Source organism: Aythya fuligula, chromosome 5 (assembly GCF_009819795.1).
Source record: "Aythya fuligula isolate bAytFul2 chromosome 5, bAytFul2.pri, whole genome shotgun sequence".
NCBI lineage: Eukaryota > Metazoa > Chordata > Aves > Anseriformes > Anatidae > Aythya > Aythya fuligula.
In genome coordinates, this window is record NC_045563.1 from 63,349,226 (window position 1) to 63,365,339 (window position 16,114).

Consider the following 16,114-nt stretch of genomic DNA (forward strand, 5'->3'; position numbering starts at 1 on the left):
ATTCCAGTCACCACTTACAGCAGGTGAAAGTAAAACTTTATGAGAACTTATATTCAAGAGTGGTTTAGCAACAGAAAAGCAAAGTACAGAATTCATTACTGCAGTCTTAGTCATGATATAATTTCTTCCATTACAGACCACGTGTATTTAGTACGTGCAGAACTAAAGGGCAGATGTCATGTCAAGATTTCAGGGCAGACAGATTAACGTATGGTTCCCAATCACATTTAAGGCACCCCGAGGAGGCTGCTGATCCAGGGTTCAGCAAGGCACAAAGTGTTTTAAACCTACAGCACAGAGATCTCATAGTTTGCTTTGTGATTCCATAACTAGGATGAATATGGATTAGAAAGCCTTTATGATTCTGCACAGAATTCTCTTTAAAAGGAAAGATATACAAGATAAATATGCCATTTACCACTAAAAAATAAACATGTATGTCACATTGATTTGATGCCTAATCTTCAAACATACTAAATATAAACATTTTTTTATTTTTTTTTACCTACCTCTTGGTGTCTCTGTCAACTGTATGTTTTGCAGTTGTTAATTTCCTGACTTGTTAATGAATTCCTCTCTCATTTCTCACTTGGCTTCCAAAGATCCAAACAGATAAACCAAACAACTAGACAGAAGCAACACTTACATCAATTATAGATTTAATTTCTTTTTGACCCTCCCACCCCGATAAAAAAAAAAAAAAAAGTCAAATAAAACCCAAACAGGCGAAATCTGAGAAGAAAGGATTTTCCCACCTTATCATTCTTAAACTTTATTATCAAAAACACAATGGACTAGCTTGCATACAAAATAAATCACAATTCCTTGAAAAAAATAATCCCCCCCCCCAAAAAAAAACAAAAACAAAAAATCCTGCTTGATACTGTCCTTTTGAGAAGTAGAGGTTTGTTTCCACCACTGCAGAATGTTCCTGTTTTTTTTTTTTTTGTTTTTGTTTTTTGTTTGTTTTTTTTTGAAAAAAGTGAAGAAACAGTGAGTCCTTCTGCAGAGATGCATTTAACTACCTTGCTAATATCACACTTTAACATTTGAGAAACCTCTGATTCATTATGACATTTAACCATACCATCTGCATGACGGAATTGGATACAGATTAAAATTCAGTTTCCAGACTTTTGTGGTATTAAAGCTAAGAGATTCTTCAAGCTTGATATTTCTTCCAAAGTAACTTTATTGCACAATTCATACACAAATTTTAATATATTGGAATGTACTTAGCTATTAATACAATCTATAATACTTACATTATATTTTCACTTTAAATCTGTAAGAAATCTTCACTTTAGCACAAGAAGATTCAGTTCTAATGCCCTCCACCTATAGTTATTCATATTAATTCACATTTTAAGGTCTAGCTTCTGGAACACACTGCCATGTCCCTGCCAGTGTGATTCCTTTTCCAAAATTGGTTGCTAACTATATTTCAGAATAGGAAATACCAACTGTACCAAATTACTATTTTTTCAGTGTTAATATACCTATTATCCCATCTAACATACAGTACATATATTTTACAAGGCACACATTACAGTACCTACATCACAGCAGTGTGAATTATAAGCAACTTAATTAAAAAAGCTGTACAGAATACAAAGTTTACTTTTCACTATTTAATTATTTTTTGCATAATTTTATATTTTATATTGTATTTGCAAGTGTCATTATGCTACAATTAACCTGTTTGCATTCATTACAAAATTATATTTTATGAAGTTCATGTAAGTTCTCAGCAGGAAGTTAACTTATAAAATCTCAGTTTAGAAGTACAATTTTCAAAATACTTGAAAAATGAAGTTAGGTTGAAGCAAATTTAGATGCTTTTTCTGTTCCAGTGACATAAAAAAAACAGCTTTTAAAATTCAAATGCGACTTTAAAGTCCTTAATATGGAGTAATGCAAGCTCAAGAAGCAAAATGAAACCAAACTGGAATGTGATTACAACCATTTGTGAATATTTTAGTGGAAAATCCCTGACTATTATAATTTTCAGCCCAAATAACTGCCCTTATGTAACCAAATAGTCCATATATATTCTGAAGAATACCTCATTGATATCAAAGGATTAACAAATGGGAAAAAATAGTTCTAAAATGGTTCTAAAAATAGTTCATAAATGGATTTTTAAATAGTTAAATAGAGATTTATACATAAGCCATATTGGCTTTTAGATGATAACCACAACAGGAGTATGTTGCTTATCTGTCTAAATGTTTATTATAAACTTGACAACTGTGCCACAAGCCAAGCTTAAATGGATGCCCTATGATGTGCATATTCCTTAGCAAATAGAAGTATAACAGAGGAATTCCCCAAATTTGGTCATTGACAAAATTCAATTATTTTTAGCCAATTTAGAAAAGTAACCCAAATGTGCTTATTTGTGTGTGTACATACCTTGCAGTCGAGAACTACTCTCTGATAAAAGGCCTTAGTCTTATGGCATCATCAAATTTGAACAAGTACGGCAATTAAAAATACAGTCTTAGAATAAACAAGATATATGCTGATATTCCCTCAAATGATACAGTGGAGTAGTTCTCAACAGCCTCAAGTTAAAAGAGTTAAATATATTCATTAATTCATTCTTCACAACAGCAGTTGGTTGCCACAATATTATTTAAGCCAGAGAGGCTTAAGATTTGGTTTCCTGAATACTAATGATGACAATTTGTTTTAGACTATCTAAACCCAGCTCTTTAAAGATTTAACTCTGCTAGACAGAAATACACTGCTGAACTCCAGTCATAATGTCCCTTTTCCCACATTGTCACATGCGTATCTCACTGCAAACATAACTATTATCAAAGTAGAAGATTCTCTCTGCTACATAAAAGCATATTGCACTTGTAGATAGAAAGCACAGCACCTCACTTACTTAGATTATCACCTTGTAATCCTCAGTATACCTAGTTTTATCACTTGGAAAACTTAGGAGAAGCAAATAAAACCACAGCATCAGACTAAACTGCACCTTAACTGCTAATTCAAATAACGTCATTTCTTTCAGATATGCCTGTTTAAAAATAATTGTGGCTGTTCTTGATGAAAAAAAATACAGAAAGTGGTTTACTTTTTTAGGATTGTGTGTGAAACTTTTATGTTTTCAAACTAATGAGACTATGCTAAATATCCAATTAAAAATAAATACTCTAAGAGATTATCTAGTTAGAAGAATAACGGTAATTAATACTAAAACTTGTAGCAGAACAGATAGAAATTGGTTATCTGTTAACTCTAAAAACAGCAAGACTGGCTACTGAAGAATAGGCAATGTGACATCTTCAAGTTTCAGCAGTAAAATTTCAAATCAGTAATCACTAGTCCTAACTCATCTTTATTCATATTTGTCATGAACCTAACAGGGACTGCTTTTAAGGAAAAGAACTGTGAGGTCAATCCATCTAACATGGTGTATCTTCAGTAACAGTACACTGTGATGTTCAAACAGCAGTTAGCAGTTGTAGCTGTGTTGTTACTAACAGCTTCACCTAGTAGTCAAATAGTTAATTAATATCAAAAGTTACTGTTAAAATAACTGTTGTTAATGGTTAAAGAATTCACTGAAAGTACAGAATAATAATTAAGACTGCAAACACATACACTGGCTCATACATCCTGTGTTTTAAAAGAGCAACATAGATCCACAGCAGCCAAGAAGAGAAATAAAAGACTGGAAGAATGGCAACAAGAGGTAAAACCAGATGTTCGTGAAAACAAAAGCTTCAAGTGCTTCCACTACCGTCAGCTTATTGACCAGTGTCAGGGTCTGTGAGGCTGGCCTGCCTCATCTACCATGTTAAGGATGTAAGTAGCAACATCATCTTCTGTAGGTGCATCTGAAACCACCCAAGAATCGCTTGCCCCAGTCACTTGGCGACGACAGACAGGACAGCTCCTGTGACGATCACTCCTGTCAAGAAATCCAGAGAAATAACTATTTTTCAATTATAATCTTTTTTCTGGCCCCCAAAACAAACAAACCAATGAACAACAAAAAAAAACAACCCAGTGAAAACTTAAAAAATTATCAGGTTAATAGGATGAGACCTCCAATATCTTTTTTTGATTGTTTCACAAGTTTTTCTTTATGACAAAGATTTGCCAACAGTTCTGAATGGTGTCATGTTTTGAGTTTGCTCAGGCAAAACAGAATACATCTAGACACCTTCCAGAAAGTTTAAATGGTCTAAATTAACTCTTCCTATGTTTAGATATATAGCTGAGGTACTCCAAAAAACAGTCTCTGTAACCTTCCTCTGTAAAGAGAAAAAGGAATCCTTTTCCTAAATCAATCAGCCCACTGAAGTTTAGAATTGGCCCCTCAGAGTCCCCTTCCGCCCACTTACTCAGGTGTCTGAAGCAATTATGCTTCTAAGCTGTGAGCCTCTGTTATGTACCTAGGTTAAGAAGGGATGAACTTCAGAAACTGCAAACTAGAAAAGAATGGTGTAACTGGAACTGAGTTCAGCTGATACATCAGCCATAGTAGAATATAATCCATTCTCCACCTGATAGCTAAAATAAGCCCTGCAATGCTGATGCTAAAATATTTTCCTAGAAAAGAGATGACTGACTATACTCAGAGATCCACAAAGCTTTACTGTTTTTTCTTGAGCACGTATTACAAAGGTAACTTCCTTGATAAGCCATTGAAAAAGACACAAAACAAGTCATATGCACTATGACTTAAAATGTAAAATCATGTGGATTAACTAGTCAAGTCTCCAAGAATATCTGCATCATCGAATGCTAGACTGCCAGAACACTGCCTAATCCCTGTAGGTCTTCTGTATGGCCAGTGGAGAGAGCTCCTCTCCTACAGAAAGCAATTTCTCGTTTTTCCAACAACTGATGTATCAGACAGACGCAGAAGCTGAAAAGCCGTTCAGTTTAGTATGAGGCTGAACATATAAGGTACGTTACAGAAACATTTCAAAGCATTGCTATTAAGACTAAATTGTTTCCTAGAGAAACACTGATACATTTAGTACAATCACGCGATCACAGAATGGTTTGTGTTGGAAGGGACCTTAAAGGTCATCTGTTTCCAACCCTCCTCTCATGGGCAGGGATGCCACCCACTAGGTCAGGTTGCCCAGGACCCCATCCAACCTGGCCTTGAACACCTCCATGGATGGGGCATCCACAGCTTCTCTGGGCAGCCTGTTCCAGGACCTCACCATCCTGAGTAAAGAATTTCATCCTAAAATCTAAACTAAATCTCCCCTCCTTTAGTTTAAAATCATTCCCCCTCATCCTATCACTATCTGCCAGTGTAAAAAGTCACTCTCCATCTTTCTTATAAGCCCCCTTAAAGTACTGAAAGGCAGCAATGGGGTGTCCCTGGAGTCTTCTCTTCTCCAGACTGAACATACCCAGCTCCTGAGGGAGCTGGGTATCTTTCTTGTGCTGCAGGACCAGACCTGGATGCAGTACTCTGGGTGGGGCCTCAGTAAGGCTGAGCAGAGGGGGATGATCTCCTCTCTGTCCTGCTGGCCACTCCTCTGTTGATGCAGCCCAGGATGCAGTTGGCCTTCCGAGCTGCAAGCGTGCACTGTTGGTGCATGTCAAGCTTTTTGTCCACCAGCACCCCCAAGTCCTTTTCCACAGAACTGCTCTCAATGAGTTCTTCACCCAGTCTGTGCTCATGTTTGGGACTGCCCTGACCCAGGTGCAGCACCTTGCACTCAGACTTGCTGAACCTCATTAGGTTCTCATGAGCCCACTTAACTAGCTTGTCCAGGTCCCTTTGGATGACTTCTCTTCATTCTGATTTTACCAACTGCACCACTCAGCTTGGTGTTATTTACAAACTTGCTGAGGGTGCACAGGATCCCTCTGCCTGTGTCATTAATAAAGGTACCAAACAGCACCACTCCTACGACGGACCCCTGAGGGACATCACTTGTCACTGGCCTCCACTTGGGCATAAAGCTCTTGACTGCACCTTTCTGACTGTCGCCATCCAGTCAATTCCTTATCCACCGAATAATCACTCTTCAAATCCTCATCTCTCCAGTTCAGAGATAAGGATGTCATGTGGGAAAAAATTAGTAAATTGTATATTTGTTTCAAAGGAAAGCACAACACACAGACAAAAATTCCTTTAATAGCTACTCCCAAGATAAGTAATAAGATGGTCCAACTTACCTTCATATCTGCATACTCTTAAAAGCTACTGTTTTTTCTTCAAAAAGCAGCTTTTCATGAGATTTGTGGACCATAATGTACCAGCATCAGCATATGCCCTATTTTTCTCTAGTTTTCAAACAACATTACAATGTTTTGTAATTAAACATTAAATTCTAAGCAACTAACTAAGGAATCTGTCAGACCAAACTGAAACAAGTCAGATAAGCAGTGCATACTATAAAATAATGAATAACCTTTAATATCTATTACCATTTGTCAATGCACTTCTGGCAGAAACTGTGAGCACACGGCAAGATCAAATCAGCACGTCCATCCATGCAGATGCAACATTCGTCTTCATCTGTCAGTTGTTTAACCCTGCAGAAGAGAAGGCAGTATTTTCTCCCACATGACAAGCAAGTTTCATATTTATGCCCTACCAAAAACACTAGTTACAACATAAAAACATAAAAATTACTGATGGACAGAACAGAACAACTGTACTTATCGATGATGAAGACGTAGTCTCGTGGATGAAGTAGTTACATCATCCCATTCTATGTCAGCAGGCACAACCTCAAGCTACCAACAAATAGCAGCAACCAAACTAGACTAAGTTAGAAAAAAATAAATGTGTTTTCTGTCATGTTGTACTTTTGGTGTTGCAAAGGGTTATGCAAATCCTTTTTCATATCAACAAGGGAAATGTAAATTGTAACTGTTACATATCACAGGACTGGGCCAAAGAACAGAAACACTGTTTACATTAAAGGCAGGGGAAGAACCTGCTTTCCTTTCACAGACTGTCGGGCTGAAATATTTCAGAATGAACTTGGTCACATTTCCGTGTTCTGGCTTAACCCTAGGAAATGTGACAAAAGCACGCATGTTAAGAGGCTTCACTACTGGAGTGCATGTTCTAATTTGACATGCCATCAAAACACCAAGAGCTAAACAGCTCATAAGATTGAAAAGCATCCTCTTCACTTGCAATACACTCCCCACCTTCATGTTAAGATTTCAAGTCAAGTTACCCCAGCTTTTCCAGTTAAGCTTCCAGGTATTCCTGAGTGTGAGGGGAGTTCAAAACCTAGATTGCTCACTGGGACAGATGCTTTCATTTTATCCATCTTCATTTTTTTTCAAATAACAGGTATCTGTATCTCAAGTTCACAACAACAGCATCTCAAATATTTGCATCACCAAGATTTCTAAAGCGTGAGAAGGTACAGCGAATCCTCAACTTTCACTGATCCGAGTAGGTATGATCCAACCAGTCAATGCAAAACAGCTAGTTAAGTGTTCTGAAATTTTTAGGTTTTACAAAAACCCTGATTTGGGAATGCAGAGTAATTTTATTAACTGTACAGATTAGCCAGCTAATGAACGGTAACTAACATACTTTTGTTTTATTCTTCAGTAGGTTCTTGGATCTTCCTTTTCAATTTGGTTTTTGAGAAATTACTTTAGAATGCAAGATTTTTTGTATAAATACAGATGCTGATTCATGTACATCAAGAAGCACAGTTTCAAAAAAAAATAATACACATATATTATATCTTTTGATTCCCCACTGTGTTCTTTGGACTTGCTCCCTTTCATTTCCCTCCCCCATGCAGCTCTGAATACTACCCTTTGATAATAATTCAGTCGAGACTTGCTGGTATATATACACAAGCACTTAAAACAAAACCGATGCCCTATTTACAATGCTTCTGGAATTTAAGACAGCTATAGGACTAAGTTATTGCAGAAATGGCAAAATATAAGAACAATAAACTAAGGAAATGTTTTTCTCTTCACTATCAGAAGGCATAAAGCAGTTACGGATATTTTGGAATGCTCTAAATAGGAGCTGTATGTTTTAGAGAAAGAGGGTATCATTCCCCATGTAAGAACTTAAGATAAGAAGAAGAATGAAACAGATAATATTTGCTATTTTTGGACAGTGACAGAGCTGAACAATGTCTAAAGGTAACCAGAGTTTAGGCAAGTTGGAGGATACCATGGAAAAACAATTTCCGAGGTGCAAAATACTTCAACGTGCTTCAGGCTGTATTTTTCTGAATGACTTGAACAGCTTGGATAAAATACAGTTGGAAAATGCCAGCTCACTAAATCAGAGCACATTACCTCATCGTATTATAGAAGTATGTTCAATTTTTTTTTTGTGATATTTGTCAGTAATACTACCTTAAGCAAAGAAGTTTACACGCACAGAAATAGGATGCTCATCTTCCCCATCTCGAAGTCTGAAAATGAAACTAATCTGGGAAACCTTATAGCTATTCATTGACTTTAGTAATACTTGAAGTTGTTTTCCACAGGCAACTGGTTTGCAGTTGTGGCAGTTTGTTTAATTAAAAGGCCATTTCTAGATATACATTCATCTTTGAAAAAGAGCAGGAAAATACACTTTCTTAAACGTGCCCCAAATTTGCTACCTGATACTAGCATATTAATAACTCAGAACAGCTAATAATTGAAGATTATTTGCTTCCAAATTTGACAAACAGGAACATGAACAAAAAGAGCATGCTCTGCAGGCCACTGGTTTACAAAAAAAAAAAAAATAGTGTGCTCTATTTAATGACAACACTGTTTACCCTGTTCTCAATCTAACAGCTGGAATATGACACTATGAAGAGTTAACAAGGTCAGCAACTCTACCTTACTTAAGACTAAGTTAGAACACTGAACTGATTCAGAAAGCTGGAAGTAAGGCATTATCACTAGCAACATTTCCACATAGGGAAAGGGTGAGCAGCTTCTTGCTGTTACATTCAATTTGAACTGAAGTTATTGCAGGTGTTGACCTCAGTCTTTTGCTTTTCCTCTAGTTAACAAAGCAGGATGTCAACATGTGTGAGACAGTTCACATTTTTCCAGTCTTACAAGTTAAATTACTACCACAATTGATGAGTTTCTAGTGGCAACAGATGGGAACTTTCACATGCCAAATTGTAGAAGAGGAAGAGAAAGTTTAAGTGGAACAATAACAAAATCTGTTTAAACAAACAGTGTCAAAATCCCTAGATTTGTAGCTGCAGCTGATTCCATTTCCTCCTGTTTCCTTATTCAGGAGATACAACATATACCATGTTTATATTAAAACTGACCAATAAAATGATTATCCTGAAAGCTAAGCCAAAAGAATTTTAACCAAGTTCACTGCAGCTCTCTTGGTACAAGAGAAGATGTGCTATTAATGCACACGATGATAAAGTCTGCATCTCCTAAGTACGTGCAGTTTTGATTACTATGTGTTTGCAGTTCAGGTTTTACACACAACTTCCAAAATATTTACGTTTTAGCTGTGGTCACAAACTTAAGTATATGAAAATACCTTCCCATCCATAAGCTGGCCTGGCACGATGATACAGACATCAAACTCTCTGCAGTTTCTTCAGAAGTACTGCCCTGTGCAAGAACTCCTGCTGCTTGACTGGTAATATCTTTGTAAAGCTGAACAAACTGATACAAGTTCAAGATTCTTGAAGCTTCCACGATCCCACTTGCTTTATTTACCTTAAGAAATAAGAATTGTTAAATACAGTTATGTATCAGATTTTTACTGTACATTTATCAAAATTATTTTTATGCATTGCAGCTCTCATGACAGTAGCCAGTTTCCCAACTGGCCATCACAGTGTTAGCAAATTGCAGTCCACTTCAGTAAGAGTTAGGATCTGAAAATACAGCTCTTCTCTGTTTTGTCTTGAAGAACAGTTAGGACTACGTTCCTGGGACAAGACAATTATCATCATTGCTCAGTTTTAAGCAAGCAGGGACATAATGCCTAAAAAATGGGTTAACCTTAAAACAGGGAACAGAATAATCAGTCATTTCACATTTGAGCTGAAAATAGCTTGCAATGATAGTGGTCTTAATGAAAGCTAACAGCAACCAAAAATTACAAACTGTTCATTTCAAACAAAGTTTGAACGTTCACTTGGCTTGAACTGCACATTAAACTTGCTTAGTGGCTTCAGAACCATCTATGTATGTTATCTTGATAGGATTCACAGAGGAAAAATCTCATTAGTAAGAGCAACCTTAGTAAGTTTTGTCATGGTCTTCAAACAAGTAAATATTTAACATTTAGATTGGTTTTATAAGGAGTCAGGATATATACAGTTATGTTAGCTCAACTAACAATGCTCTGAATTGCTGGCTTACTTCATCTATTAAGGAACTATATGATTCCCCGTTTGTTGTACCCTTTGATATCCATGAATCATAGAATGGTTTTGGTTGAAAAGGAACTTTAAAGATCATTTAGTCCACAATCACCTGAGTCATCTCAAAAGTCACATGAATTTGTAATTCATGTAAGTGCTAGTAAGGCTGTAAGTGCACCATGAGAAGGTACCATTCCTTTAAACTTAGTCATGAAAGTTTTTTGTTAACCTGCTTTTTGCAGCAATCTAGACTTTTGATTTCTCTCAAATAATATCCGTAAATACATCACCTGTACCAAAATCAAAAACCTAGCAGGTGTTGGATTTTACCAGTGAAAGTGACAGTCCTCAAACATCTACACACAAAAACCCCTGCCAAATTAAATTTTTCAGCAATCTTACTTTAGTACAGATTATCCGAACAACCACCTTCCAGAATGCTGAAGAATCAGAACCAGGCTGCACTTCAAATAACAGATGTTTGTCTTGCCCAGAAGCCAATTTTGCAATACTGAAATAAAGAAACATCAATCTAACGTTATGTGCTAGATATGCAAAGATCAGTAACCTCAGTTACTATAATATAATTTATTGTTTACCTATGTGCTTTTTATCCTAGAGTAGTGACCTTCTCTGCATGTCATTCAATATAAAATACATAGTCCATTTCATTTTAAATTGAACAGTGAACCTCACAAAACGTAAGCATCCCTTACAGACATTTTAATTCAAATATATTTTCACTGATTATTACAGTAGTCACACAATCCTGTTATGCTATCTAGAAAGTTTATTTCCTTACCATGTGTGTATATATAAAAGGAAAGCAAGTACCATTACATGCAGAAAAGGTGTATTTTTGTTAGCATATAGTAATAATGAAGCAGTAAGCTTCAGGTGGACCTGAGATGATTTTTTTTTTTTAATGAAATACGGACACAATGGTCTTTCTACGAGAATCAGAACAAACTAAATTTACAGGCTAAAGTAAATGCTGTAAAGAACTACAAAAATTGAACAAGAACGATATTTTGGAATTAATTATACTGAAAAATACTTAGATTCTCAGGTGAAACATATGGTAACAATCTTCAAAATCCATCTACCCCAAATGTAGCTATCTGTTCTTGACGATGCAACAGACATTCATAAAAGCATGACATTGTAGAAGATGTTTTTTTTAAACTGAATACAACTCTGCATTATAGTTAAATGGCAAACGCTACCAAAACCCACACACTAAAAAAACCCTTTTCAGCAAAACCCTTTTTTCCACCTCGGCCCATTTTATACCATAAATAGTCTGCTTTTTTGTTCTTTTCTTTTTCCTGTCAGTGTATCAAACAAAACACATGCTATTAAAAAATCTTACTTATGCAGCCTTTTGTTTTGGATTATCTTGGTCACTGGTTTCAAATAGTAAAGCACATCTCATTTTTTAATGAGGAATGGCACTGCATGTCCAGAGACACAGAATCATTGAATATCCTGAGTTGGGAGGGACCCATAAGGATCATCGAGTCCAACTCCTGGCACCGCACAGGTCTACCCAGAATTTTAGACCATGTGACTAAGGGCACAGTCTGAACACTTCTTGAACTCCGACAGGCCTGGTGCAGTGACTACGTCCCTGGGGAGCCTGTTCTAGTGTGCAGCCACCCTCTGGTGAAGAACCTCTTCCTGATGTCCAGCCTAAACTTCCCCTGCCTCAGCTTGACACCATTCCCGCAGGTCCTATCACTGGTGTTTACAGAGAATAGGTCAGCGCCTTCCCCTCCACTCCCTCCTGTGAGGAAATGGTCACAAATATCTGACTCAAGTACTACCTTCCCTGGGTTGCTGTACTGCCTGTTTATAGGGCTCATATTGCTACTTCCTATCAAATGTCATGGGCAGATAGGACACAGCATGGCATCTTTAGGTGGTTGGTGGAGGATGGAAGAGCAAGGGTGACAGGTAACACAAAAAGACAGAGCTAAACATCTACCTCTTGTGAGCTTCTAAGAGAGAAGCGACACTGGCAGAAAGAAGAGTATTGGAGAAAAGTGACTTTAAGGAGGAGAAATGGCCTTGTATTTTAAGTGCATTACAACCATTATTATTAAGTGCAATTACAACCATTACAGCTTTAAGATCCAAAGGAAACATTTGGAAACCAGATAGGTAGTCCTGGCTTAGCCAGCCCAGAAGAATATATTGCATACAAGTTCTCTGTAGAACATGAAAAAGGAAGGAAACAAAATAAGGCTTACACATCATTAAGTTCAGCTACTCTTCCCAGAAATTCTTCATACGTTAGGAAACCACTTTCTTGAACCAAAGAGGCATGCTTTGCTACTTTTTCTGGCAACTTGTTCATTACAGTTTGTGTCTGGCTTGAAATTTGACCCATAGTGAAGTTCTTCACCTCAAATCCATAGCAAGAAGTTCTCATTCACTGGTAAAGCATCTGCTAAAAAGATTTTAAATAGTTACATTCACATGTTCTATGAATAGCTGCTCCCTTTCTTTCTTTTAATCTATTGCTAATCAGTCTAATTATTCTACAACACAACTTGAACAATAGTCGAATCAGAAACAAAAAAGAACACTTGCAAAAGACTGGAATGTAGCTTTAACAGCTCACGAAAAATAAATTATTTTGCTTATAGCATTACTCGTATTAAATAGAGATTGCTTCGCATGCATTTTTTTCATCAACTCCAATGCACACATATAAATGCATCCAATGGAATGGAAAACAACACCTCAAGATTAGGATGATAATCTGTTTTTTTCAAAAGAAAAAAGGTCGCGTCTGTGAAAGTCAGAACATCTGCAACTGAACATATCACTGTATGTCTGCACACAGGCATTACGAGTTAGTTTTCCTAAGTCAGACTGACTTTGGCACCTCAATGAACTCTCATAGCATTCTTAAACTAAGTCAAGGAATCCGAATTACTATAAACCAATTCCGGAATCAGTGAAACTAGCCTAATCCCTACCTGCACAGAAGACTCAACTTTAGGGTGTATCACTGAACTCATCTGCTCAAACCTCTCCAGTATCAACTTATTTCAGTTTTAGTCTACACCCGTATCTTTTTCCCCAACAATTTTCACAAGGTTCTCCCCTGCGCCTTTTGATTCTGAAAGTATCTATTTACTCCCCTTGTTCACTCTCACCTAACACTGCTTCATGACTTCCCTCTATTTTATTTGTCTTGAGTTGTCTTTTTGTTTTAATGCAAATTAATTCTGTCTGTACAGAGCTTGTTGGTTGTAATGCCAACTATTAGTTTCACGCCTTCAAAGGACTTCTACAGAGGTCTGCAATAGCAAACTAACTGCAGAACAGCCCCAATTTTATACTAAAATGCTGAATGACGTGGTAGCAGCTGCATTGCAAACCCGCTGTGAGCAGCATCAGAGAACAACACCTCACCCCATGTGTACATAACGCTGCATTTGCCTACCAAACGCCCCAAAACATGGCGTACAGCTGCCAAGAGCTCGGCACGAGGGAAGTAAAGCCCGATAAGCACGTCCTTACCCCAGTGCTCGACACATTACTCCCGCAATTCACCTAAGAAAGCAAATTTCTGATCTACTGCTTGACTTGCTATCGGTTTCTGTTCCCGAGCGGGTGTGCGCGCTGCACTCCCTCCTCCGCTGGTCGGGGCCGCTCAGCCCCGCGCTGAGCACCCCCCGCTGCCCCCCCCACCCCGCACCTTCCCCTGGCGGCTCCCCGGACCCCAGCGGCCTTCCCGGCGAGCACACCGCCGCGCTGGGCTCCGGCGGCCCGCCCTGCGCCGAGCAGGCCGCACCGCCAGCGCTGCCCCTCGGCCCCGAGCAGGCGCCCAGGCCGCGGGAGCTCCCCCGGGGGCCCCGCCCGCGTCACGGCCGCAGCGCCCGCAGCTGGGGCGAGGCGGGACAGGACAGGGCAGGACAGGGCAGGGCTGCCCCGGGGCTAAACGGGCCCCGCCGCCCTCCCTTCCCCTCCCTTCCCTTCCCCTCCCCTGCCCTTCCCGGCGGGCGCTCCCCGGCTGCAGGCTCCGCGCCCCCTTGGGCTCACCGCAGCGGCCCGGCATGGCGCTGGGCGCTGGGCGCTGGCCGCCGCCTCACGGCACCGGAGCGGGGCCGCTGCCTCCCCGCGGGCCCCGGCGCTGGGCGCAGGCGCGGGGCGGTGGCTCCCGGCGGCTCCCGGCCGCTCCCGGTGACGCCGCGCGGTTGCCAGGGCCGCGGGGGGGCTGAGGGCAGCCCCGGGCGCTGGGAGGCTGCGCTGCGGAGCGCTCGCTCTGCGGGTGGCTCGGAGCGCAGGGAAGGAGCCACCTTCCCCCTCCTGCCCGCCCTGCGCTTCCCACGGGAAAGGCAGCCCGAGGGCCGGCCGGGGGAGCCGGCTGGGCTTCCTGCCGCCCGGCCGCACTTGGCTGGAGGTCAGCAAACATCTGTGACCTCGGGGGGCAGGCGGAGAGGGCAGCCGGCAAGTGCCTGACACGGCCCGGGCTCCTGCAAGGCGCAACGAGGCACTCGTGTAAGGCACTCGAGCGTAACGCCACGCCTGGGACACTCACTGTGAGAATGACTGGTAAAGAAAATAAAAGCGAGACACAACGTGGTGAAAGATTCCTCTCAAGTCTTGTGGTGCTGTCGGTTAAGGGGTTAGGGGCTTTTTTTTTTGATAAGTGGTCTGGAAATTAAATGTTTCCTGTTTGCTTTGTAGCGGTATGTCCACTGCAGTTCTGCTAAAGCAAGAAGCTTTTGGACTAATTGTTGTGTGATTGAGTACTGTCTGTATAGACAACATGAAACACAGTCCGTGGTGAGCGGCGTTCATACCTCGCTTTTATTACAGACAGAACAATGTAGCAGCTTCACCTCAGCCCGCAGAATGGTGGCATAAACTAGGTGTAAGCAAAAGCAGGTTCTTTACACTACTGACTAGGCCCAGGGAGAGGAGATGTACAGCAGCACCACGATGCTGAGTTGGGGCTGTTCCAGGAGGGCTGTAAAGCAGGATGCAGGGGAGCAAATCAAACCCTGTGCATAGCCACGCATCAGGGGGCAGGCCGGAATGAAAGCTGACTTTTTAAGGTACGTGATAAAAAGAGACATTCAGACATTAAGGCTTGAAAACTTAAAAATAATAATTTAAACTTAAAAATAATAAATTACGGATTTAAAAATAATAAAAAATAAACACTTCTGGAAACCATACCCCTTACTGAGATCTAAAACAGAAGCTACAAACGTCCAGCCTGAGGGAAATTAGAGAACAATTTTTTGAAAATTTTCAGGTGTGTATACGATGATCTGAGGCAAAAGAAAGTTATGTACCTCTGGAGCAGAGGTAACATTAGTAGAAGACAGGATAGATAATTTTCACACGCTGGTGAGAAAAAGAAGAAAGAAACAGAATAACTTCTAATCTCTAAAAAGTTGGAAAAGACAGATCATAAAGGGAAATCATAGTATGTCACAAAACAAATAATCCAAAATTACTTTGTATCCATTACCAGTGACTGCATCTTTAAGCCCACTTGCTATTCTGATACCATCATGACAAGTGATGGCTGTGGCTTTTCCTGACGGCATAATTCCTACTCTCTACTCTGTTCACATGGCATAGCATGCTTTCAGTGCACGGCAAGCAGAAGTGCATGGTGTTCCTACAGTACCTTGCAAGGGGAATAACTACTTAACTGATCAGAAAAAGGCTGTAACTAGTGCTTGCCTGTGCTGCAGATTTTTCTGTTGAAATTCCATGGATGGACTTCTAAAATAAGCAGTTTCTGGAGC

The 16,114-nt window shown here is 39.7% G+C and overlaps 1 protein-coding gene across 3 annotated transcripts; it reads right to left on the reverse strand.

Annotated features, from left to right (window-relative positions):
* Positions 1–966: 966 nt before the first annotated feature.
* Positions 967–14,476, reverse strand: RNF141 (ring finger protein 141). 3 transcript variants are annotated; one of them, XM_032188174.1, is made up of 6 exons: positions 14,391–14,476; positions 12,587–12,783; positions 10,737–10,845; positions 9,500–9,681; positions 6,424–6,531; positions 967–3,931 (listed from the first exon to the last, which is right to left on the reverse strand). In XM_032188174.1, the coding sequence occupies exons 2-6, from the start codon at positions 12,766–12,768 to the stop codon at positions 3,781–3,783; spliced, it is 732 nt and encodes a 243-aa protein (XP_032044065.1). In that variant the 5' UTR covers positions 12,769–12,783; positions 14,391–14,476; the 3' UTR covers positions 967–3,780. The 3 variants fall into 3 exon arrangements, with proteins under 3 accessions (XP_032044065.1, XP_032044066.1, XP_032044067.1); XM_032188175.1 differs by having other exon boundaries at positions 12,587–12,786; XM_032188176.1 differs by lacking the exon at positions 14,391–14,476 and adding an exon at positions 13,869–13,889.
* Between the last annotated feature and the right edge of the window lie 1,638 nt (positions 14,477–16,114).

What these genes read in the sequence shown, in the direction of transcription:
- RNF141 (XM_032188174.1), bottom strand. Translation starts at nt 12,768, where the DNA reads ATGAGAACTTCTTGCTATGGATTTGAGGTGAAGAACTTCACTATGGGT. An exon ending in GTAGCTGAACTTAATGATGT is followed by an intron (nt 10,846 to 12,586) that starts GTAAGCCTTATT and finishes TCTTTATTTCAG; the next exon opens with TATTGCAAAATTGGCTTCTG. An exon ending in TTCGGATAATCTGTACTAAA is followed by an intron (nt 9,682 to 10,736) that starts GTAAGATTGCTG and finishes TTATTTCTTAAG; the next exon opens with GTAAATAAAGCAAGTGGGAT.